General features: G+C 49.6%; 1 protein-coding gene across 1 annotated transcript; it reads left to right on the top strand.

The window, feature by feature from the left end:
• The first annotated feature begins 950 nt into the window (after positions 1-950).
• On the top strand, positions 951-5,025 carry LOC141415609 (odorant-binding protein 2b-like). The gene is made up of 5 exons (XM_074052621.1): positions 951-1,374; positions 2,352-2,422; positions 2,506-2,613; positions 4,306-4,407; positions 4,554-5,025. Exons 1-5 carry the CDS (start codon positions 1,280-1,282, stop codon positions 4,580-4,582), a joined length of 405 nt encoding a protein of 134 aa, XP_073908722.1. The 5' UTR covers positions 951-1,279; the 3' UTR covers positions 4,583-5,025.
• The last annotated feature ends 19,791 nt before the right edge of the window (positions 5,026-24,816 follow it).

Below are 24,816 nucleotides of genomic sequence, written 5' to 3'. Positions count from 1 at the left end.
CCTTCTTAGCTCTGTCTCCTGAGTAGCTAGGATTACAGGCATGAACTACTGGCACCTGGCTTCCCAGAAGTTTTACCTTTAAAACAACTGCAGTGTGTTTTATAAGACTTAAAGCCCTAGAGATGATCAGGCACTAATGCAGGCCCTGTCACTGATGGTTAAAAGTGCCTCATAGCATCTTCCCTTATTATTGATGTCGTCATCCTGGAAGCTAAACTGACTTGGTTCCAAATAAGTCCTGAAGTTAAGGCTGGTGGCCAGGCACCCTGGCTCCCTCTAGCAAAAAGTCCAGCTTCTGGGCATATCCATTCTGACCCCATGGCCTTCCAATGGTGAATGCAAGTCCTTCTTTCTCCTCTGAGGGAACTCACCAACTGCTGGCCATGCTTTTGGGTATCTGGGCCTGATGATCCCAGCTCCCCTCTCTGCCTTTCCCCTGGCTCTTCCCTGTCCCTTTCACAAAGGAATTGGGGTCAGTCTTCCTAGGCTTCACACATGGCCCTGAGCCCCTGGGCACAGGAAAAAAATGAGGCCAAGGGCATATAGATCCTAAGAGCCAGGAAGAAGGTGATAGCTGGTGTTGAGGCCAGTGTGGAGGTTGTATGTTCAAGGTCCCTGTGATTGTCTTGTGCCTGTGCGGACAGATCCAGCACTAAGTACTGATTGGTTCTGAGAGAATGTTGATGAATCCAGTCCTTGAGGAAGGAGAAGGAAGCAGGGACAGGACTCTGGGGGTTGGTCACACTCCAGTGGGGTGACTGTGGTCATTGGAGAATCACTTGCTTGGTCAGTGAATGGTCTTACCATGTACCCATGACAGGTAACCAACCAATCTCTGCTCACTCTGGCTCCTGCCCTGTCCTCTTGTCTCATCCTCTTTCACAAAAAAGCTCAGTCTAGTTCTTGGGTGGCTTTTCTCAGTTCCTTCTGGGTGGCTGAGCAGGTTTCCTGGTCAGAGCCCCTTCCAGGAGAAGAGTCATCCAGGAGGACCCTGCCCAGATCTTCCTGGCTCCCTTGCTGTCCCTGCTGACCCTGCTGACGATGGACAGGGGTGGCCTGAGCCCAGGATCCTCCTGCTCCTCCAGGGTTTCCATCCCTCCAGCCTGCACTGAGACCCTGACCAAGCCCTGCTCCTTTCTCCACTCCCACCTCAGCTACCTCAGCTCCAGCCCTCCTTGTCCCCCACTCACTGCTACCCTGCTGCCCTGCAGCCCTGCTCAGGCACGGCTTCTCCCTCCAGCTCTTAGGAAACTGGAACATAGTCCGTTGGGCAGGAAACATGCCCATTCCCGAAAAGAGGAAGGCCCACCCGCTGCCTCCCTTCACACTCGCCATAAACAAACTGGAAAGGCTGGAATTCAGAATGAACATCATGTGAGTGCCCATCCGCAGGCAGCCCTCCTCCTGCTGCTGTGTGTCATCAACCTCACCTTCGGTGTGTCCTGCTTCATGTATGCCACTCCATGTCAAATATGGCACCCCTCCCCTTATCTCCGCAGTGTGCCAAGCAAACTTCCAAACCATGGGAACTCTCACCAGCACTGAGCTGAACCAGGGCACATTTGTGGTGTCCACCTGCTCACCCTATGCCTAAGTGCAATGACAGGAGCTTTCCAGCCTGGCACTATTTGCTGCTGGAGGAGACAAGTGTGGGGCCCTGCTCATTTCTGTGCAATGACAGTCTCAGGACCCTCCAGGATTTTGCTTCAGGTTCCACAGTCAGCAAGGAACCCAGACCAGAGCCTGCAGGTCCAGGACTCTGTTGTGTGGGAGATGTATTTGGAGAGCCAGGGCAGGCCCTGACCTCCTTGGTAGGAAATTACTGAAGTTGGGTTAAGTCTCTGGGTGTCCCTGAATTGTGAGTATGGTCTGGTCATTTGTTCTGGACCTGCTAAACTTCCCCACTGTTAGTGATAGCTGGCATACACAAGGAGGGGGTGTGGTATCTGTGGCGAGTCACATCCTGGGACGGTGGCCTGCTGTTATAAAGAAGGGCTGGCCAGGAGGGCCCGAGCCTTGTTCTCTGGACTGGGATAGGAGCCTTCAGATGGCTTTAGTAAAACCAGCCTGGGCTGAGTGGGGTTTTTCTTAGGTCTGTATTCCTACTGAGTGCTGTATCTTGAGAACCACATATGCCCAGAGGGCCTTGGCAGCCCCAGGCTCTAGGAGCCTGGGCACCTGAGAGTGGGTCTCCTGGTGTCTCTAGCTGCAGACTTTAAGGGTCTCCTGGGGGTATCATGCATCAGAAGGCAGTGGGGAGATGATCTCACTGTGGAGGCCCCTTGTGCATGGAGGGGGAAGGACTGTGTTGGTGTCCAGGTGGAGAACCATGCTTGATTCCTGTGTTCCAGGAAACCAATTGGATGCATTCAGTTCAAGTTGCCGCTGGATGAGTATAAAAGAGCTGGCATCTTCTACTCCTGTAAGTAGCCACATGCAAGTTCTTTCTTTCAGTAGAGGCTGCATAAACGGACCCGAGGCTCACATGACTTGTGTTGCCTACAGGGTGGAGGCACAAGATCTTCATCTATTTCCTTCCAGGAAAGAAACATGCCATTGCCTCTTACAAGGACAAGGTGAACAAAACCTACCAGATGATAACGATGCTCATGGGTAGGTTCTAGTGCTTTCTGAGTTCGTGGGAGCTGAGTGGGAACCCCTGGGGTACCACTCAAGCTCCCTCCAATTCCCATCTAAGAAGCCATTCCTGGGACTCGTGGACTCTCAGTGGGAAAAGGATTTGTAAGCTTTTGGCCTCTCTCATCCTCAACTCTCACGTGACCAGTCCCAGTACCTAAGGCCCATGTCCACTCTTGAACACCCAGCCCAGGCCCTTCCTTTCCCTTCTCAGTCATGTTTTCACCAGGGGATCTGGTTGGGGCCCTAGCCCTGGGGAGCATAGGCAATATCGGGGACATGTGTTATTGCCATAATGGCAAGTTCTTCAGTGGTAGAGACTGGAACATAAGTCAACACCCTGCCATGTACAGGTTGCCCCCATAGAGAGTAACCTACCCCAAAGGTAAGCAGAGCCCAAGGAGACCCTGACCTCAATCTGTCACCGTTCTAACCCATCAGATCCACATTTGGATCCTGAGATTCTCAGTTCTCAGCTCATTTCTTGTCTCTGCCAGAGTCTCCAGCTCTTCTGCACTAAGGGTCCTTCCTGGTGTAGAGCCTCACTGGGCTGCCTCCTTCACTCGTGTCTAGCATTCCCTGGGTGTCCTCCCCTCTGTACTGATGCTGTTCCCCTACCTGACCACACCTACCCTCAGCTTTCTTGGAGGCTCCATACCTACAAGGTCCTAGAAATTGACTGTGTGGGGTCTTGGGCTAAGGAGATATGGACAGAAACACCCACCACCTAAAGACTGGTTCCACCTTCAGTTCATGACCCTGGACCTCAGACCACTCTGTGCTGCCCAGGTCTAGCATGTATCCTCAGGTCACTTTCAATCTCCTTCTACTAGTCTAATTCCCAAGCCCCCCTCTTCTCTAGCTTACCTGATTCCAGTGTAGGACAAACCTCCATATAAAACAGGGCCCAGTGCTGTGTGGAGCCTATGATGTGCAGGGTACCTGGGCAGGATTTGGGAAATGCATGTTGCCAGTCAGGAGGGGCCCCGGGTGCAGCCTCTGAGACCAGGTCTCTTCAGGGAGAGGCCAGGTCAAGGAGATGACAGGGGGCCCTGGAGGAGCTGAGGTCACACAAGGGGTACCCTCCTTTTCTGGGTACCCCTTTTCCAAGTTGAGCATTTTTCTGGGGCATGGGATGGGCTCTGATGGGTCTGGGGTCCTGCTTAGGAGAGACTGGGGACATGATTCAAGGAAGAGATCACTGATGGGTGGACCCCTCCCCTTCCAGCTTTATGGTCCCTCCAGGCATCAATTTCAGGGCTGCCCCTCAGAGAAGGCCTGGGACAGGGCAGGACATGGTGTTGCTGGGCCCAGTCTCTACCTGTGCAGGGAATTCTGTACCCATCCTCTGCTCTCCAGGGCCAGGGTGGGTGGGAACCCTTTCCTGTGGAACCTTCAGGAAGGGGAGCCACCAGCAGCTGTCAGCTTCCCAGGAGGCTTATCCACTCAGCTGGCCTGTGTCACAAACACCATTCCTGCCTGAAGGCTCCCACTTCCCAGGCTGGGGAGTCTCCAACCCTGGATGCCCTTGGGACAGCAGGTCTGAAGATTCCCTGGGGGTGCTGTGGGCATTGCATGTAGGGTGAGGGCCTCCAGCCACCTCTCCTTACACTCCTGTGATTGTCCATAGGGTATTCTCACTCCACCCTCACCCAAGTGTGCCTGCAGGTCGTACCCTGGATGAAAACCCAGAAGCTTTGAAGAACTTTATGCAGCTTGTGAACGACATAGGACTGAAGACAACTGACATTGTCAACCCATCCCACGTTGGTAATGAGAAGGGATTTTTCCTTATTTCTCCTTCCCTGTTAGGCATGATCTTAGTCACCTGGCTGTGTACTTTCTGCTTTCCTTCCTCCTGGCGTGATGACCTCACTGACGCCCTTCCCCAACCCTTGTCTCTCTCTGGTCTGCAGATGCCTGTCAGTTGACCGAACATTCTTAGTGCATGGAGGGAGCCCCGCAGAAACTGCCCTGGGACAATATTTGCAACCTACAGGCAGAAGGGAACAAAGGCCACCACACAAATGTCCCCAAGCTTCTGTGTGTGGCCAATCTCTGTTGTCTACTTGGTTGAATTGAGAAAAGTCTAGGAGATCAGTAAAGCACGGCTCCGGGTGTGTCTGAGGACATTTCCAGAGATGATTAGGTCATGAGGCTGTGACCTAATGCATGTTTTAATCCATTGATGGATTCAAACTTTGAACATACTATTGGTAGATGGTGCAACCGTGGAAGGCGGAGACAGCTGGAGGAAGTGAGTCACTGGGGGGTGCCAGGTATATGTGGCTGTGGCCCCTTCCTGGCAGCCAAGAGGTGAGCAGTCTCCTCTGCCTCACACTCCCTCCCCCATTATGTTCTGCTCATCTCTGGCCCAAGGCAACCCATCCAGATGACCTTGGGCTGAAACCATGAACCAAAATAAATCTTTCTTCCTTAAGTTGTTTCTCTCAGGTATTTTTCACAGTAATGGAAAACTAACAAACACACTCTCTTTTCCATAGAGTTACTCAGTGTCCTGCCAGTCAGGGTCTATTGGGCCCAGGCTTTGTTTAATCCAGTATGGCTCAGATGTGACCGTGATTATCAGGAAGGAAGAAATATTCATCACATTCATGGGTTCCTACTCAGATGGCAGGCCATGGCACTCGGCCTCAGTGCCCAGCAGGAGGGCAAGCTGGACAGGTGGTGACAGATGTTGGGGAGGAGCCTGCACGGTGGTTAGTGAGGGGAGAGAAAGGCCAGACAGGGTCATGAGAGGCAGGCTTAAGTTCATCTAGTGAGTGTAATTCCAGGTCTTTCAGGATGGTCCCCAGTGGTCTGCTACTTGGTGATGGATAGTGGCCCTGGAGTTTCCCCAGGGGAGGGTGTGAGGTGTGGACTCTTTGCACACAGAAAGGAGACTTACGCATGGGGCCTTCATCATCTCTAGGAATTGGCTGACCTGAGCGGGCCAAGCGCTCTGAGGGCTGCAAGGTCCAGCAATCAGAACACCAAAAATGCAGAAGGGAAGTATAAATATACACATGGCCAAACACCAAAACTAGAGAAAATAGTAAAATAAATATCCACACAGAAGAGTACAAAAAACAGACAACAGGGAAACGCCCACATGCACATGGCTGAGTAGATTCAAAGGGACGGGAAACTGACCCCAGCTTTCCTGAGGAGAAGTCCTATTATATACGACATGGTGTCCATTTCTTACCCAAGCCATAGTCTTTCCTCTGGTCAACTTATTTACAATCAAAATGCCCTCATCCCCCAAATGCCCTTCTCCCCCAAATCTCACAGAAGCAGGACTCTCTGCTTGAATGACTCAGGCAAGCACAGCTCTGTCTGTGGATGAGGTTCCTTGACCAGGGACTTTTCCAGTGAAAAAGCAGATTATCCGCCCCGAATTGCATGCGCAGAGGAAGGCAGCAGCAGGGCAACCCTACTGCATGTGCTCACTGGAGTAGTGAAGAAGGTGTGGGAGGACACAGACCCTTCACTTCCCTGGGCCCAGCTGGGAGAGGGGGTCCTGCTTGTGACCAGCTTGTGGTCACAGATCCAAGGAGCCCCTCCTCCCTGCCTTTTACAGCTTCTAAAGCCACCCCCTTCCTTGGCTCCTGGCTTCCCCTCAGTCTTCAAGCCAGCACATTACATCTCTCCTTCTGCCCTCTGCTTCTGTCCTACTAAGGCAGACAGGACCACTGGAAGGGGACAAAAAGCAGAGAAAACTTTGGGCAAACATGCAAAGACCCGTCTTCTGCTAAAAACATGATTTCAACTGCTTTGTCATAAAACCTATTTGGCCATAAGGCCAAAATGTTTACAGACCAGGGCCCCTTACAGTAGACAAGGCTAAAACTGGTGGGGTCATGGTGGCCACACAAGTGGTAAACAAATAGAAGGGGAAATTGGTACTGAGGAAAACTTTGGCCCATGAAATGCCCTCAGTAAGTCTCCAGAATCAGATGAGATGTCGGCCAGTGCATCAGAGCAGAATCCCAGTTCCTTTATAGCAATTCTCCCTCCCTTGGTGTTAGTGAGAAACAAACCCATATAGACCTGCTAACTTCAGTAGCTCTCTGCTGACCTGAAAAGAAACCACTGACTTTGGAGGTCACACAGCTGGGTGACCACACAGTTGTTTGCTCCCCACTAGCTCTGCTGGGGACAACTCCTCTGCCTTGAGGTGATGATAACGGTTGCCTAGGTTACTTTGCAGGAATTTGAAGGCTGCTTTTGTGGAAAACACAGACTCTTCTCCTGAGCCTGCTGATGTCTGATGGGTGACTAAGACAGGACAAAATCTTGCCATCTCTGTCCTTATGTTGTCTCTGTCCCCCTTGCTGCCTGAACCCTAGTGTCAGATTCTACTCAGACCTACAGGTAGATGTGTTGATCATTAAAAATGTTTTATCTCAGACTCTAATTAATACAGGGTTAACTTGGTCTATTCCCCGTGGAGCTGGCACACACTTTTTCTACCTTATCCTGTGTATTCTTAGCAGCTCAAGCACCTGTCCAGCCTTACCCCAAATCCCAGACCAAACCCCAAGGCCAGGACGTTTATGCACGATGACGATGCTCACAGCAAGCGTAACTCAGCAGTTCCTGGGTCAGGTGTTTGAGTATAAGAAGAAAAACATCTTCTTAATCATACCTACGGACAATAAAAAAATCACGGTGTGTCCCACCCTAGAAAATCACTGGGCCTGCTGCTCACTTGTTTAGCGAGCAGTGTAATCACCTCTTTGATCCTGTTCTGCTCATGACCTGCCACTCAGTAAAGAAACCTTGCCTGTCCTCTCAAAATACTTGGATTGGTCTCACTTCTATTGTTTCCATGCCATTAGGTCCTGCCATCATTCTGTATCACTAATATAATCTCTTCTCCCTTCTCTGTCTGCTCTCTCTCTCTCTCTCTTTCTCTCATAAGGACCACTGTACTTACATCGGGTCCACCCAGATAATCAAAGATACTCTCTCACCACAAGATCAAGAGGCCACACATGCACAGGTTCTGGGGATGAGGACACAGGTTTGGAGGCCAGTATGTGCCTCACTACATTAGGGGAAAGTGACAATCAATGGGGTTCTTGCAAAAGAACAGGAAAACCTGAGGAAGTGACAGGTCCTAAATAGAATCCAGCAAAGGGGAGTGATGGGACAATGTCTTTCCACAGTGTGGTCTGGGCAGGTCACTCAAGGAGGTGATTAGAACATGTTTTTATTCAGATGTAATTTACATATCATGAACCTCACCCTTTAAAATTATAGAATTACACCAGATGTGTTATTACATATACCTGTAATCCCAGCTACTCAGGAGGTGGAGGCAGGAGGACCATGAGTTCAAGGTCAACTCAGACAAAGTTAATGAGACTCTATCTCAAAAAGAAAATACAAACAAAAGGATTAAGGTATAGCACAAGTGATAGAGTGCTTGCTAGCTTGCCTAGCAAGCACCAGGCCCAATGTCTAGTACTTTTTATTGTACTTTTTAAATAAATTTAAAAAGTACAATAAATAAAAATTATGCAATTCACGGGTTTTCAAAAAATTCACAAGGCTGCAATTCCAGAGCATTTTCATAACCTTACATGGGTTCCTCATGCCCACCAGCATTTCACTCACCCTCCTCTCCTCCTCCCCTGACCACTACTCACTCTCGCTCCTGTTTCCATGGATTTGCCTGTCGTGGACGTTGCACATAAAAGGAATCACAGTCATTTTGTGACTGTTTTCTGATCCTTATCATAATATTTCATTCTTCAACCTTGTTGTAACATGTCACAACTCCATTCTTTTTGTGACTGAGTAATATTCCTTCATAAGGATACTGTCACATACACTTTGTTTTCCCATTCACCCTTTGATGGACATTTAAGTTCTTTATATTTGGGGCATGTTAAATATTGCTATGAAAATTCATGTACAAGTTTTTGTGTGAACATAGGTTTTCATTTCTCTTGGGTATGTTTCTGAGAAAGTGCAATAAGGTAATATTTTGCTGGTAGTTTTTGGATGTCATACTGTCCAACAGTGATGGATTTTCTAGTTATAGTTATTAACTCATAGTGATTGTATAAACTAATGAGCTGCATGGTGACATTTCCACACATTCGGGTAGAGTGTGTGATCATAGCCACTGTCCTTACTACCTTTTCCCTCCACCCCTTTCCCTGGTGTCATGTCATTCCCTTCCCTAACAATCCCTCTTCCAACTTCAGGTCATCGTTTTTGTTTTTTTTTAAGCTCCCACATGTGGGTGAAAACACATGATCCTTGTCTGACTGTGTCTGGCTTTCTTGCTTACCATGATGACCTCCAGTTCCATCCATTTTCCTGCACATGCATAATTTCATTCTTTATAGCTCAACTGTGTAAATATACTTTCATTCTCCACTCACCTGTTGATGGGCACCTAGGCTGATTCCATATCTTTGTTACTGTAAATATTGCTGTGATAGACACAGGTGTGCAGGTATATCTTTTGAGTGCTCTATCACTTGAGCCACTCTGCAAGTCCTTTTCACATTGGTTATTTTTGAGATAGGGACTCGCTTTATGCCTGGGCTGGCCTGGACTGTTATTCTATTTGTGCTTCCCGTGTACCTGGGGATGACAGGCATGTGTCTCTGCACCCAGACTTTGATTGAGATGGGTCTTGTGAGCTTTTTATCTGGGCTGGCCTCAAACCATCATCCACCTGACTTTCATCTCTCAAGTAGCTAGGATTACAGGTTTGAGCCATTGTGCCTGACTTTAGGTCATGGAGTGTTAAACCCACTTTGCCAGTTTCTGCCTTTTAATTGGAAAATGTAACTCATTTATATTTACAGTAGTTACTAAGATTAAAGGACTTATTCTGCCATTTAGTCGTTTGTCTTCTGTATGTCTCGTGTGCTTTTTGCTCCTCCATTCATCCATCACCACTTTTTATGGATTTAGTCAGGGTTTTTTTCTTTTTCAGTGTTGGGGATCAACCCCAGAACTTCATGAGTGCTAGGCAAGTGCTCTATTACTGAACTGCATGCCTAACCCTTTTAGCTGAGTTTTTGTGGTGCACCATTTTGGTTCTCTTTTTCTTTCTTTTCCCGTGTACCTTTTAGTTATTTTATTAATGGTTATCTTTGGGGTTACAATGCATATCTTAAACTTATAACAACCTAGTTGGAATAATACCAACATATAAATTATGCTCCTATTAACATGGATTTATCATTAGTTTGATGGATTTTACTTTTAAATTTTACTTTATAAACTCAAAGTGCAAAATTCTGGAGTTTTAAATTACTTATTAGTTCCTCTACCTCTTTTTATGGTTTTGAGTTACTATTTAGTGCTCTTTCATTTCATCCTGAGAGACACACTTCAGCATTTCTTATAGGGCATATCTACCACCAATAAACTCCCTCATTTTTTGTTTATCTGGGAATGTTTTGAATTCTCCTTTATTATTAAAGATGTTTTGCTTTTTTCTTTCAGTATATTTTAAATATGTTGTCCCACTGCCTTCTGGATTCCATGTTTTCTGAAGAGAAACCAACTGTTATGAGGATCCCTTGTACATGACAGATCATTTTTTATAAGATTTTCACTTTGCCTTTTGACCATCTGATTAAAATGTGTTGTGCTGTAGATCAATGTGTTTATCCTGTTTGAAGTTTTCCTTTGCATTTTGGGCATCATTTTGGGGAGGAGGCATATTTTCATAAGTTTAAGAACAGAGAAACTATTAGCAGATCACATAGTGATTTAAACATAACTGATGAGAATACAGGACTCACCAAGAGCTTCTCAGCATCAACTGAGGTACACAGGGCTCTTGCAAGATCAAAACTTTTCTTTTGACTTCAAAATTTAATTTAATTTTTGACTGTGCTTGGTCAAACCACTTGTAAAAAATCTGCAAATAAGGCAAGCTTGTTGTATTCAAGTCTAGCATTTTCTCTTTGCGACAAATTAATATTGCATCACCAATGGGTAAACATTTTTCTTTTTACTTTTTATACAAATTTTCATTCCTTCTCCCAATCATGTGGTCTCATACCATGACACTTTCAGCAGCATGGAACTTCAACACCAACAGGACTGTCCAACGTGCAGGGTGACAAGTATGGTCCATGACAGGACTTCTCCATCTGCTCCAAGAGAGGGCTGGGGTTCGTGGTGGGCAAGACCCTCTAGCTGTCATTTGGCCCTGATGATGGAACATTTGGTGCAGCTTGAGAAAGGTTAGATTGATGAGAGAAGGGATTGGGACTGCCATGTATGTCACAGGTCAGTGTGTGGAGATCGCTGCAGTGGTCAGCCTCACTGGGTCAGTGGGTGTTGTGGGTTGCCCATGAGCATAGGTGTCAGTGATCTGTACCTGGGAAGGTGTCAAGGCAGTATATGGAGGGCAGATCTTGGGGGCAGGCAGGGAACCATGCCCTTGTCAGTGCTCCTTGACAAAGTTAGTCGGTCCTCTAGCCCAGAGACCAGAAGGCACCTAAGGCAGCACGTAGTCCCTGGAGGCCAGGTCAGCCTGTCCAACAGCAGGTGTTTATCCTGGCAGTAGAAGTTTGGGTGACTGGAGTCTGGGAGTGGCCTAGGCTGGTGGGTGGATAGAAGATACCTGTGTGGCCTGGGCCACTGCAGTCTATAAGTGCTGAGCCCTTGGTCATCCTGACCCTAGGGAGACATCCTTAGAAGATGTCTGTGGAAGTATTGAGATGAAGGAGGGTAAAATTGGCTCCATGCTTGACCTAGTTGATGTAGAATTTATGGCACAGAATGTGCTAACGTTTTTGAAGATCTTCCGCTGGGGTGGAAGAGGGGAAGTCAGTGGTCCTCATGGGTACTTGGACATCCCCACCATGACAGTCTCATGCAGGCCATATTTGAGCCATGACCCTGAGTTCCCTCCAATCCAGCTCCAGGACCACCATGGACCATCCAGTGACTCCTGCCTGGAGGCAGACTGTTCTTGTTTCCTGGTACAACCTAAAGACTCTTGCTAAGAAAGAAACTTGGACCTTGGCACATCCCAGCTCTATCTAGGGAGTCCTCTCATCCTGCCCTGCTGTCACCTTTGCTGCTCTTGGTCAGGACCTCCAGCTAAAACAAGCCTTTTAGAATTCAGACCCACTCCCACGAATGCTTCCCTGTGAAGTACCAGGGCTCCAAGGATCAGAAGGGCAGGCCTTGCCCCAGACCTCCTGTGCTGGGTCCTAGGGAGGCCTCTATGCCCGGTGGGGTCCAGGCATCCAGCAAATCTTTTCTTTGGGCTCCTTTTTCCCACCAGTCTCCTTGGCCTAGATTCAGATATCAGCTGATGCTTCTGATGACATTGTCATGATTCTAGTTCCTGAGCCTTCCTAAGAATCAGTATTTTTTTTCTGCAAGATGGAAGTCCCACACATCCAAAAAACCCACAAGATAGTTCATGATATAACGTCTAAGGGAAGGGGTAGTGGATGTCATTACTAATTGTTTGGGATGGTGACGGGACGGTGCACAGCTCATTGGAAAGACAACGGAGCAATGAGATATGTAAGTTGACCTTTGTGGCCCATGTACATCTGATGTATGTCTCTGTTTCCCTCTTGTATTAGCTTGCTGGGTATTCTATCCACCTGTTGGGGATGAGGACACAGACACAGAGAACTTGGAACTTGTCCAAGGTCTCTGAGCCCAGACTTCCTGGCACTGAGTTTGCACTTGCTTTTTATTCTGTCTCCCAGATTCTAGAACACTGACTTGCCTCCAGACAGTGTGTGCTTTTTGTGTCACATGCATGAATTTTAACATGTGACACTTTGGTTCACACAGTCTAGATTTTTTCTTTCCAATACTGGGAATTGAGTACAGGGCTTTGTGCATGCTAGGTAAATACTTTGCCACTAAGACACATTTCCAGCCCTCAGTTCTTCCTGAAGCATACATTTTCCTGTCTTAGTGAGAAAACGTCCCTTCCAGTGGTGTATCTGGACACCCTGCTTCACTGAACAAGCCTTTCTCAGTCCTCACTGATGTTCTTTGTGAACTGACCGTTTGTGCCCCCAGTAAAGGCAAGCAAAGGGAAGTCCAGCAACCACTGGGGCACCAAGGAGACCTTGGGGTATCCACATCACCATTAAGCAGGTTGCTGTGTGCACAGTGCCTACCTTTCCCCTGATGCCACCTTTTTCTGGGGTCAAAGACCTTGGGCCTGGGGCTGTGAGTGTTGCCGACCCCACCCCTCCACCACTGCCCTGGCTGTGATAAGCAAGCCTCCTCCCCTGAAGTCTTCTCAGCCCTACGCTAGTGACAATGGGCTTCCCACTCAGAGCAGCCTAAGGACCTGTGACTACCTCTTTCCTAAGTCCCCCTCCTGCACCCAAGACCCCAAACTACCTCTGGTCACCTTCCAGGCTAGCATTTGGCAAATCCTGTAGTTATGTAGCTCCTGTTCACTGCCCTCCCCACAGGCTCTGCCAGGTCCACGATCTCATGGGTGCAACTCCTCCCTCCAAGATGCCAGCTGGTCAGGGCACAGACTTGCCAGGGTCCGGAGCCCACATCTGATGGGGGCATTTCAGCCAGTGGGGCAACAGGAGTGCCTGCTCACAGGCAGTCCCTAGCTTCAGACATGGTCACTCACTGTCTCCTTCAAACACCTCTGGCCTCTCTTGGGCTTCATCTCCTTGGTGGCAAACTTGGAAGTCCTTAAGTTGCCAGGCATGGGGATGGAGTGAGGCCCTCCTCCTCTCACCACTCTCCTCCACCCATTGCTCTGACCTTGGGCCTGGAGGTTCCTTGGTTGGCTGTGACCGTGCTCCTGCCACCCTGCGTGTCTACTCCAGATCAGACCCTACTCCAGGAGTCACTGGTGGGGACCCATGCTGGCCTGGCTTCCCTGTGTCCATTTCCTCATCTTCAAAGTGCAGATGAGAGTACATCTGCCTCATGGGGACAGGGAGACTCAATGGCTGCTTCCTGCCATTGGTGCTGGGCTGACTTGTGCCTGTGGTCAAGCCCTGTTCAGAGCTTCCACGCGTCCTCTTCTCCCTCAAACATCATCACCCTCCAAGAGATCAGCACCCCAGGCTCATCAACCTCCATTTGCCAGAAGAGAAAACTGAGGAGTGGTGAATTGCCCAGTGCTCTGCAGGGGCTGAAAGGGAGCAGGCCCTCACCCCCATCTGGCCAGTGACCAGGGTCCTGTCCTCTGGCCCATTGGTGTGTGCCATCATCCGTAGCTGAACTGAGCCACACAAGGAGAGGAACAAGGTTTCTCAGACTCCCACCTGCCCACTCCCTCTGGAGTAGAGACCCCAATGGGGCCTGATGCCAAGCCAAAGTCTTCCCATCTCTATGGAGTTCCTCGTGATTCCCTGGCAGAAAACTCTGCCTTTGTCCACTTGGGCCATCTAATGCTGACTAGTACAGCAGGGTCTTGGGGCAGTGATTCTCTGCTTCCTCTTTTACGTGGAAGCTTCTGGAGTGGGCCAAGGAAGGTCCAGATGAGTTCGCCAGTCCCTGACACTTCCTATGTCAGGAAGTACCTTGGCACTCCATGACTCCAAGGTACATAGTAGCCTCCAGCAGCCTCTTCTCTAGGGCTGGTTCAGGGAAGGCAGCGCATCCCTTCACCTACTCAACAGTCTAGCTGATGCTAAATCCCAGCAAGAAGCTGGAAGACCCCTAATTCTGTCCATCCTCCTGGTTCACCCCAGCTGCCTCCACTACATCCCATTACATTCTGTTCCCCAAACTGCCCCCATCTGCCAAGGGCCAATCAGACCCTTCTTCCCTTCATCCAGATGAAATAAGAATGGAATTTTTCAAAAAATTTTTTTGCTGAAGAACTAAGACCCTCTCATGCCCTTGGCTCTCCTGTACCTAGGTGAGCTCCAGGGAGTAGCTGTTCTCGTTAGAGAAAATTTCCTGCAGCTTCTAGAATCTAAGGAAGCTCCCTGTGGGAAGGGCAGTTGGAAAAGGTGGGGAGAAGCGTGACTGTGAATCCATTTCCTTTTAGAACCAAGACTCCAAACTGCCTGATCAAGATGTTGGGTGTCTCTGAGCCCCGAGTATTCACAGGCCTGGAGTGTGGCGTCCATGCTGGCAGAGGGGAGTCCTAACTCCATTTTCACAGAGCTGCTCAGTTTTCATTTCCACCAGACAGAGGTCTGGTTTCGACTGAGAAGCATGGAAGTCTTCCGTGTGGCTGCGTCCAGTCCTGCCAGGTGAGGGAGCTGGATCCTGGCACGGATTTGCCAAATGGGGCCCCTTCAATCTGAGTTACATCCACCAGTGGTCCCTCCCTTGGGTTTTCAGCTGGGGATCCCCGAGGGAAGATACCAAGGCTGGTGCACCCTGAGATCCTGTGGAGAGAAGCATCCACCCAGAGCCCTCTTCCCGCACCTTCGTTAGGTGTGGGTGGTGGTGCACTGCAGAGCAGAGAGGATGGCGTGGAGGGACGTCCCTGGGGATGTGGCACTCCCGGGAGGAGGACGCTGTAAGCCATGGTAGGAGCTCCCCGCTGTTCCCGCCTCGGCCGCTGGGGCTGAGTCCCTCCCAATGACTTCAGCTGGCCCTAAGGGGAGAGTGTCAGGAGGGGTGAACACCCAGGCAGGGGACTGTGAGCTTTGAGGACAGCTTGTCCCCGGAAGGAGGGAACTGGATTAGCACAGGGGTCTGACCACAGCCCACAGCCTGAGAGTGGAGGAAGGTGACGAGGGGTCTCTGACCCCTCCTACAGCCTACCCTGGCCACTTCAATCTGTACTCCCCGACCTGGGCCCTACCTGGGGCCATCATGCTCTGGTCCCCAAGAGAGGTGGTGATGAAGCATTGACCCCATTGTTGAACAGATAGTCGGTGGCAGGTGCTCCTTGCTCTTCTTGTGCCACTGAGACCAGATGGGAGCCCAGCCAGTGGCAGGCACCACCTTCTTGAACAACTCCAGGGGCCCAGGGTCAGTGTCCCCTGTACCACAGTCTCCAGGACCAGGCTGGAGCTCAGTGGTAGAGGCTTGAGCTCAGGAAGCTGAGGACATGGCTCAAGTCTTGTGGGAGTCTCTGTGTGTTGTTCCCTGACTCCCGAGGGCACCCAGCAGATGAGTTAACCAGGAGGAAATGAAAGTGGGAAGGGGAGAGCAGCTTTTTCCCTACCCAACCTCAGTCCACGCAGCAGAATGTGTGTCACAACTGCACATCTCCCGTGGCATCTTATGCCCCACGCACTTTGTGTCTGTCTCCTGGTCCATGTGCACATTTGTTACAATTAGGGTTCTTTCCTGTGTCTGCCATGGATCTAGTACACACCAGGCGCCTAATGAGTGCTGAGGCCAGAGAGGCTTCCTGGGCAAATAAGGTGACCCTTGGCCCTGGCTATACTTCTGTGAGCACTCCTATACCCATCTTTCCCCAGCCAGGCCTGACTATCCTTTTCCTCTGTCCTAGATCCTTTAATCTTCACAGTCACTGGAGAAATGTGGTACGGTCCCATCTCTACTGTCCAGAGAGGAATTGAGGAGACTCAGTTCTGCATAAAGACTATATTTAGAGTTTCTGTTGGGAAATCTGTTGATAGTCTGACACGTTTGCCTTTATATATGACTGGGAGCTTGTCTCTTCCAGCTTTCAGATGTTATAGTTAACATCTTAACTGTAATATGCCTTGGTGAAGTTCTTTTTGGTTTTATCTGTTCGGTGTTCTAAAAGTGGCCTGTACCTTGATGACCATCTCTTTCTCAAGATTTGGGAAATTTTCTACTATTATTTTATTGACTATGTTTTCTATGCCTTTAGCTTGCATCTCTTCCCCTTCCCCTACGCCTGTGATTTGAACGTTTGGTCCTTTAATGACATCCCAGAGTCAGGTGTTTGGAGAGGGGCTGTGTGCTATGTTTGGAGTTTGAAGATCTGGGCGGAATAGTGAGAACTGGGGCCTGGGTGTGGACAAGGGCCTCTGGGAAGGGAGGGGGACAAGGAGCCCTTGTTGTCATTCTCCTGGCTTTGGATTCCAAGCTGGGGCACTTCCCACTCTGATAACCTTCTCCTTTGGACAAATCCTCCTCAGAAAGAGCCAAAAGCATCATGATGGCTAATTACACAAATTAATGCAGTCCTTTCACGTCCATCCAAATAAAACTATGCAATCAGGCCAGCAGTCAGTGGGGGGCCTTTGTGCAGTGAGGAAAGGCAGGGTCCTGTTCCAGAGCTGCCTAGCAGGATCAGCAGCTGTCAGCAGCAGGAAGCCCTGGAGCACTGAGCTGAGGAGGGGATCATGCACCTGCTTCTGCTGGCTGAAGGGTTGGACCTACTCTCTGCCGTGTGAGCCATGGAGCCTCTGCTTACTTCTGCCCACTCTGAGGAGCTGACAGCCCTGGGGAAAACTGTGGTTTCTGACGTCAGGACCCTGGGCTGGTTGAGTGTCTCAGGCCTGTTAATTGGAGCCACAGTGGATGACATTAGGGATTCTGCCAGAGGAGGTTGTGAGTGATCCACAAGGAACATGAGGTGTCTTCTTTGCCTTTGAGCATCCAGTGTCTGAGGAGTCCTCCCCAGATTGCCCTTGGCCTGGATCTTGCCATCTCTGACACCCACAGATGCACTTCCTCCGTCACCTTGTGGAATCCAGAGAAGCTTCCTTCTGTTCATCTGATGGGATTCAAGTCAGAATTTCTATTTCCCACTGAAAGGCTCATACATGACCATATACTTAAAATGATGGGTTTTTAAAAAATAATTTTTGGCTAAAATTTTTTCTATGTTTTATGAGAAGATTTAAGGCTCTACAGATCAAATACTAACCCAGTCCCCATCACTGTTGGTCCCCTTGGTGTCCCTAAGTCTTCCTTTTGTCTCTTAAGGAGTTGGCTAGTTGCTGGTTATACTCCCAGCCACCTGGGACGGGGGATGCTGGTCCCCCTCTCTGACCTGTCCACACCAAACCCCTGGCCTAGATCCTCCCCGTCACCCTCACAAAGGGACTGGGGTCAATGATCCAAGGCCTCACCCACGGTCCTGAAGTCTCAGGCACAGGAGACAAATGAGGTCCAGGGCATGTAGATTCTAGGAGCAGGAAACAAGGCAGCAGATGGTGCTGAGGCTGTGAGGATCATGTGTTTAGGGGCCCTGTGACTGTCATGTGCCTTGTGGAGACAAGGCCAGCACTAATTATCTACTGGATTTGGGAGAGCGTTGATGATCCCAATCCTGAGAAGAACCAGCACCAGCAGGGGAAGCAAGCAGGAACCAGACCCTGGGGGCTGGTCCCACTCCAGCAGGGTGATTGCTGTCATTTTTAGAGCCCATCCTTAGTCATGACATGGTCATGCTATTTGTATGTGACTGGTCACCTCCTGAGTTCTGCCACTGTGGCCTCTGGCTTCTTTGTTTCCTAACCCTAAAGGTTTTGACTTGGTCATTCAGGTAACTTTTATCTTCTCCTGCTGGGTGGTTTGTGCAAAGCCCCTGATTAGAGCCTCTCCCTGGAAATATGTCACACTGGAGGACCTCTGCCCCAGCCCACCTGACTCCTTCTTCCAATGGTGGAGAGGGACCAGACTGTGCCCAAGATCCTCCTGCTCCTCCAGCCTGCACTTGGACCCTAACCAAGCCTGGCTCCTGCCTCTGCTCCCACCTCAGCTCCAGCCTCCCCTCTGTCCTACAGCCCTGCTCAGGGATGGCTCCCCTGCTCCAGCTTTTAAGCAAGGGGTACATAAGGCACTGGGCAGGAGGCATGCCTGTTCCACCATGAGGGTGGACCCATCTGCTGGCTCCCTTCACATTTGTCATAAATAATTTCAGTAAGTTGGAGTTCAGGATGAACATCACGTGAGTACCTTGCCCACAGGCCGCCCCTGCTCTGCTCCTGACGGTGGTATCCAACCCCAACCCTCACCTCTCGCGTGGTCCCTGAACTCAGCTGGCCATTCCTCATGGAATATTGCATGACTCTCCCATTATGTGCCAAGCAACCTCCAAAATCACGGGAGTGATGCTCACAGGGACCCTGAGCTGCACACAGGAGGCCCACAGTGCTCAGCTGCCGAGTCCTGTGCAGGTGCTCACTGTGACAACAGGAGCTTTCCAGAATAGGGCTACTCTCTCCTGGAGAAGCCTGGTGTGGGTGCCCTGCCTGATCGTTTCTGTTCAGAGACAGAGCCTTGGGGTCCTCTAGGATCTTTCTCTGGGTTTTGTGGTCAGTAATGAGGGCAGGTCCAGGATTCAGTAATGTGGGACATGAATTTAGAGAAACATTTGGAGATACAGGGGCACAGAGTGGCCTGCATGGTGGGAAAGGGTGGGTAGGCTGCCCGGGTGTCATTCTGGTACTGTGGGCTGATTGTCAGCTCTGTTCTTGGAAGGCTTCTCCCCTCTGGTCATCAGCTGGAGCACACAGGGAGGGGACATTTGATCTATGGCAAGTCAAGTCCAGCACTGTGGACTGCTGTTAAATATAAAGTGTGACCAGGAGGCTTTAGGCCTCATCTAAGGGACTAGTATAAGAACCTCGGAGAGTTTCAGAAGAACCAGCCTGGGCTGCCTGGGGTCTTGCTTGGGCCTGTGTTCCAGCAGGGTGCTGCATCTTAACCACCCACAGGTGCCCAAAGGGCCTTATATGCTGATTGAGGGAACCTCTGATGCTATTCTGCTTCCCTTGGCAGCCCCAGACTCCAAATTCTGGGAGACTAGGCTGGGTGTCCCAGGGACTCTGCACAAAGTGTTGAAGTGCCTGGGAAGTCTGGGGAGGAAGAGGACTTCACTTCTTGGGTCCCTTGAGTGGAGGCAGAGAACTAGCAGGGATTCAGGTGGAGAAACACGCTTGAATCCTGTTTTCCAGGAAACCCATTGGATGCATTCAGTTCAAGCTGCCCCTGTATGTAGGAGTTGAGCCTGGCACCTTCCTCACCTGTGAGTGACTCGATTAGAAATCTTTCTTTCAGCAGGATCTACATAAAGAGACATGGCTTGCGTTGCATGCCATCTACGTTTGCTTCTTGCTGGGGTAGAATCGTGGCATTGCCTACTTCGGGACTACATGAATATAAATACTACCAGATTTGGCGCTCATGGATGCGTTCCTTCCCCTTCTGAGTTCTGACAGGGTCTGCTACCTTCGTCTTCAGCTTCCTCCAGTCCCTACCGTAGGGAGCCATAACTGGGATTCCTTGACTCTCAGTGGGGAGGGATTTGAAAGCTCTTGATCTCTCTCCTCATTAGCTCTTGTGACCAATTCTAGTACTTGAGGCGCACGTCCACTATGGACCCACCCAGCCTTGGATCCTCCCTTCTCTCCTCGGTCAGCATGTGGTGTGGTCAGGCTCTGACCAGGGATCTGCTTGAGACCCATTTGCTCATGACATCGGGCAACATCTGGTGATGTGTTACTGTCATGGTGGCGGGGCTGGGGTGCTGGCAACCAGAGGATGGAGGTTAGAGCATCAGTCAACATCCTGCTGTGCACAAGATGCCCTCTATAGACAGTACTCTTTCCCAGAGGTCAGCAGTGCCCAGGTGGACACCCTGACCTTAACCTGTCTCTACCACTTACTTGTTAGAGCCACACCTCCATCCTGAGAACCTTAGCTCTTGCCTCTTTTTCTTACCTCTGCCAGAGTTTCCAGTGCTTCTGCTGCAAGGACCTGTCCTGATGTGGACTCCCACTGAGCTGCTGTCTCTCGTACTCTTGTCCAACATCCTTCTCCATCCTCCCCTGCCTCCCCACACTGCTCCCTTCTCTGGTCACACCTGCCGTCAGCCTCCTGGGAGGTTCTGGACCCATAAGGTCCCAGTGATGGTCATGGCCTGTGGGGGAGTGTTCAGGTTGGAGCAGGAAGACATGGACAGAAACACCCACTGTCCCCTCCTTCAGATTATGACTCTGGACCTCAGTGGCCCTTGGTGCTGCCCAGACCTCCAGGTGCCCCCAAGCCACTTCCAACCTCCCTCTCCTAGTTCAAATCTCATGTCCCTCCTCTCCTTCAGTCCTCCTTGATTTGATTCCAGTACAAGACAAACCTTTGCATCAAACAGGGCTCAGTGCAAGGTGAAGCCTCTGGTGTGCTGGGTGCCTTGGGCTGAACTTGGGGGTGATGTGCAAGTTGCCAGTCAGGAGAGGCCCTGGCTGCTCCCTCTGAGATCAGGTACCCCAGGAAGAGTCCAGAACCAAGGAGATACCTAGTAGCACCAGAGTTGCTGAGGACACACAGGGGACCCTCCCTCTCCAGAATGAGCATTTTGGGGACAAGTAATGGATGCTTATAGGCCAAGTTGGCAGATGGGGTCCTGCTAAGAGGTGGTGGAGGGCTGATTTTGGGAAAAGGATCCCTGACGAGTGGATCCCTTATCTTCTCACCTGTGCTCCTCCCGACTGTCAAACTCACAGAGGGACTGAGGAAGGGCAGGGTGTCCCTGAGTCCAGCACATGCCTATGCAGGAAATTCTGCATTGTGTTCTACTCTCCAGAACAGGACAGGTAGTTGTCTTTTCCTGAGGAGACTTAGGAGAAGAGAGTCTCCCAGGGGTCTGTCAACCCCACAGCTGGCCCATTCCCTCAGGTGGTTCACATCCCAAACAAGATACAAAAGGATTCCTCCTCGATGGCAGTTTTTGTTGGGGAGACCCTGTTGCTGGGTTTCCCTGGAGTGGAAGGCTGGAATTATCTCTGCGTCCTTGAGGAGCTGTCAGTCTCTGATCTGGAGTGAGCCTCTTTCCATTCCTCACATGGGCTGGGCACCCTGTCTTCCTACAACCATCTTCACCCCATCTGCCTGCATGTCCTAACCCGGAGACTGAACTAAATATTGTGAGGACCTTTAAGAGTTTGTGGTGAGCAAATTACCCAACACAGCAAGGTCATCCACCCTCATTATGAGAAGGGCTTTTTCCTTATTTCTCCTTTTTATCCATTATCCCACTCACCTGGAGCATGTACTTTCAACATTTCTTTCTTATAAAAAGGTGGCCACACAAATTGTATCCATTTTGTATCTATTTTTTGCATCTCATAACTCATCTGAAAATTTATTCTGTTCCTTGTGTCTTTCTGGGTCTACAGATCCCTGTGGGTTGGATAGAGATTCTTAGTGCATAAGAGGGAGTACTGTAGAGACTGCCAAGGAATGAGAGAGGAGCTAGGGACCCTGGCCTCCTCTGCACTCTGCAGACAGAACACTTGGTGCCAAGGGCACAAGAGCCCACATGTCCCAAGCCTCTGCTGCAATAAAGCTGGTCAATGTCCCTTGGCAGCATCACCCAGGGTCTAGTGGGAGTGGGCTCTGTTTTAATCAATTCTGGAGAAGATGCTCACATGTGACCACAGGAAGGAAGGACTTTTCATCGCATCCTTAGGTTCCCTACTCACAGGTGGCAGGCAAAACGCAGGGCTCTAGGGTGAATCACCTGCAAGCTGGGCAGGTAGAGACAGGGGCTGGGGAGGAGCCTGCATGGAAAGGGCAAGGCAGGGTCACAGCAGGCTTAGGGTGGGCTAGTGTGGGAGATTCCAGAGTCTGGGCTCCCAGGATGGTCCCTGGTGGTCTGGTACCTGGTGATGGATACCAGACCATCACCTGGGATACTCCCAGTTGTGAGTTCATAGAGAGGGGTGGGTGGGTAGGCTCTTCACATATGAAAGTCAGGTCTTGCAGGTGAGACTTTTACTGTCTCTAGGAATTACCTAACCTGGGAAGAGGGCCGGGCCCTCCAGGAGTTTCTAGGCCCAGAGGCTAGAGGACCAAAAATAAAGAAAATTAGAAAACAAAAACATGCATGTCAAAGGAAGACAAACTGGTCCTATCTCTCCACAGGAGAATCTCTGTTATGTGGTGCACAATTATTACATATGCTACAGTCTTCCCTCTGGTCACAGTTATTTACGTGCAAAATACACTCAACTCCTCCCTAGACCATCTGCCTATGGATCTGACTGGATTACTCAGGAAAGGGTGTTATCTGCCTGCGGACAAGATTCCGGGTCAGGCCCAGTGGCCCAGAGATGAGCAGTGAAAAGGCAGCTCGTCTGTCTCATAATTCCATGTGCAGAGGAAGCACTGGTATGGCAGGCACAGTGGACATTCCTGGAGAGTGGAATATACTGTGAGGTCAGGCTTGTGCTGACCTATTGACTGAACACAGCTCTACCTTGGGGTAGATCTGGTTCTGAGTTCTGTTATTTCTGTATTCTTTCCAGTTATCCTGTCCTTCTAGTCTTCTCCTCTGTTACCTGCTACTAATCCTTCATATTAAACTTTGCCTGCTCCCATCCCTGTGTCACCCCTGCCTCCTGACACTCCCAACTGTATTGGCCATGTCTTTTGTGTCCGTACATCTGGGGCCTTGTCACCCTGGAGGAACTGCCCGTCCCAGACCCAGCTAACTCCTAGAGATGTGAATGGCTTATCTGTGAGTGTGCCTGTCATCAGCAAACCACCAATCCACAGTCCATACCCCAACTACCTCCTTTATGGAGCTTTCCCACTCCAGACACCATCAACCTGCCCTCGTCACCCCCAGGGCCAGCACCTGACAACTAGGGGCTGCAGAGATCTCTGAAGTTGCCAGTCCTCAGCCTGCTTACCCTGCCTGGTCCATTCCTTCCTGTGGAAAACAGTCTGCTCATACCCACTGTCCCTCCCACTCCATCTGCCTGCAGATTTCTTTCTCCATGAGATGCTGGAAGCAGTCCTGACCTCTCACCCTCTTTGAATGAGCCCATGAGACTAGTTTCCAGGCAATCTCTTTTTTTTATTTTTTATTTTAGTGTAATGCCACTATCAAATTAATTTTATTTTCTTTTTTATTTATTTATTTTATTTTATTTATTTATTTTTTATTCATATGTGCATACAATGTTTGGGTCATTTCTCCCCCCTCCCCCCACCCCCTCACTTACCACCCACCCCACCCCCTCCCTCTCCCCCCCACACCCTCAATACCCAGCAGAAACTATTTTGCCCTTATCTCTAATTTTGTTGAAGAGAGAGTATAAGCAATAATAGGAAGGAACAAGGGTTTTTGCTGGTTGAGATAAGGACAGCTATACAGGGAGTTGACTCACATTGATTTCCTGTGCGTGGGTGTTACCTTCTAGGTTAATTCTTCTTTTTTTTTATGGTTTCATTTTGACATTTTTTAAATTGTTTTATTATTCATATGTGCATACAATGTTTGGGTCATTTCTCCCCCCTCCCCCCACCCCCTCACTTACCACCTACCCCACCCCCTCCCTCTCCCCCCCACACCCTCAATACCCAGCAGAAACTATTTTGCCCTTATTTCTAATTTTGTTGTAGAGAGAGTATAAGCAATAATAGGAAGGAACAAGAGTTTTTGCTGGTTGAGATAAGGATAGCTATACAGGGAGTTGACTCACATTAATTTCCTGGGGATGCAGATGCAGACAGCATGGTGGGCCATTACTGCCTCACCACAGGGGGAAATGGATAATCGATAGAGTTGGAAGTAAAGGAACAGGAAAACCTTAGGAAGTGACAAATTCTAAACAGAGTCTAGCAAGGGAGAATGATGGGGCAAAATCTTTACAGATGTCTGGGGAGGTCGCTCAAGGAAGTGAGTAGAATACTTTCACTGAGCTGTAACTCACATACCATAAACTTCAACCTCTGTAACTGTGTGATTCCCTGGTTCAATAAGCTCATATGGCTGCAAAACCACCCCCACTCTCTGATCCAGAACATTTTCATCACACTCCTCACGTCCGTTAGAGCTCACTCTCCCTCCTCCACCAGGTCCTGATGGCCACACTCTGCCTTCCATGTCAGTGGACTTGCCCGTTGTGGACACTGCACATAAATGGACCTTCACAGTATGTGACCTTTTGTGGCTGGCTACTTGCTTTTGACATGACGTTTAATGGTTTTACCATGTTGTAGCATGTGCTTCAGCTCCATTTGACTGAGTGACGTTGCATTAGATGGAGAATACCACACACCTTTTGTCCCCCATTCATCTTTGTTGGACATGTAAGTTGTTTTTACTTTGGGAGTATTACAACATTGCTATGAATATTCAGGTAGAAGGTTTTTTGTGAACCTATGTTTTCATTTCTCTCTGGCATTTTGCTGGGGGTAGAATTTCCGGGTCATATGTTTACCTCTTATAAACTGCCCAACTATTTTCTTTCCAAGCAGATGCACCATTTTATATTCCCAGCAGCAGTGTACAAGGCTGTAATTTCTCCACATCCTTGCCAA

Source organism: Castor canadensis, chromosome 13 (genome assembly GCF_047511655.1).
Source record: "Castor canadensis chromosome 13, mCasCan1.hap1v2, whole genome shotgun sequence".
In the NCBI taxonomy this organism is placed as follows: domain Eukaryota; kingdom Metazoa; phylum Chordata; class Mammalia; order Rodentia; family Castoridae; genus Castor; species Castor canadensis.
The sequence above is the reverse complement of the archived record's forward strand: the minus strand, read 5'-3'. Positions and strand labels throughout refer to the sequence as shown.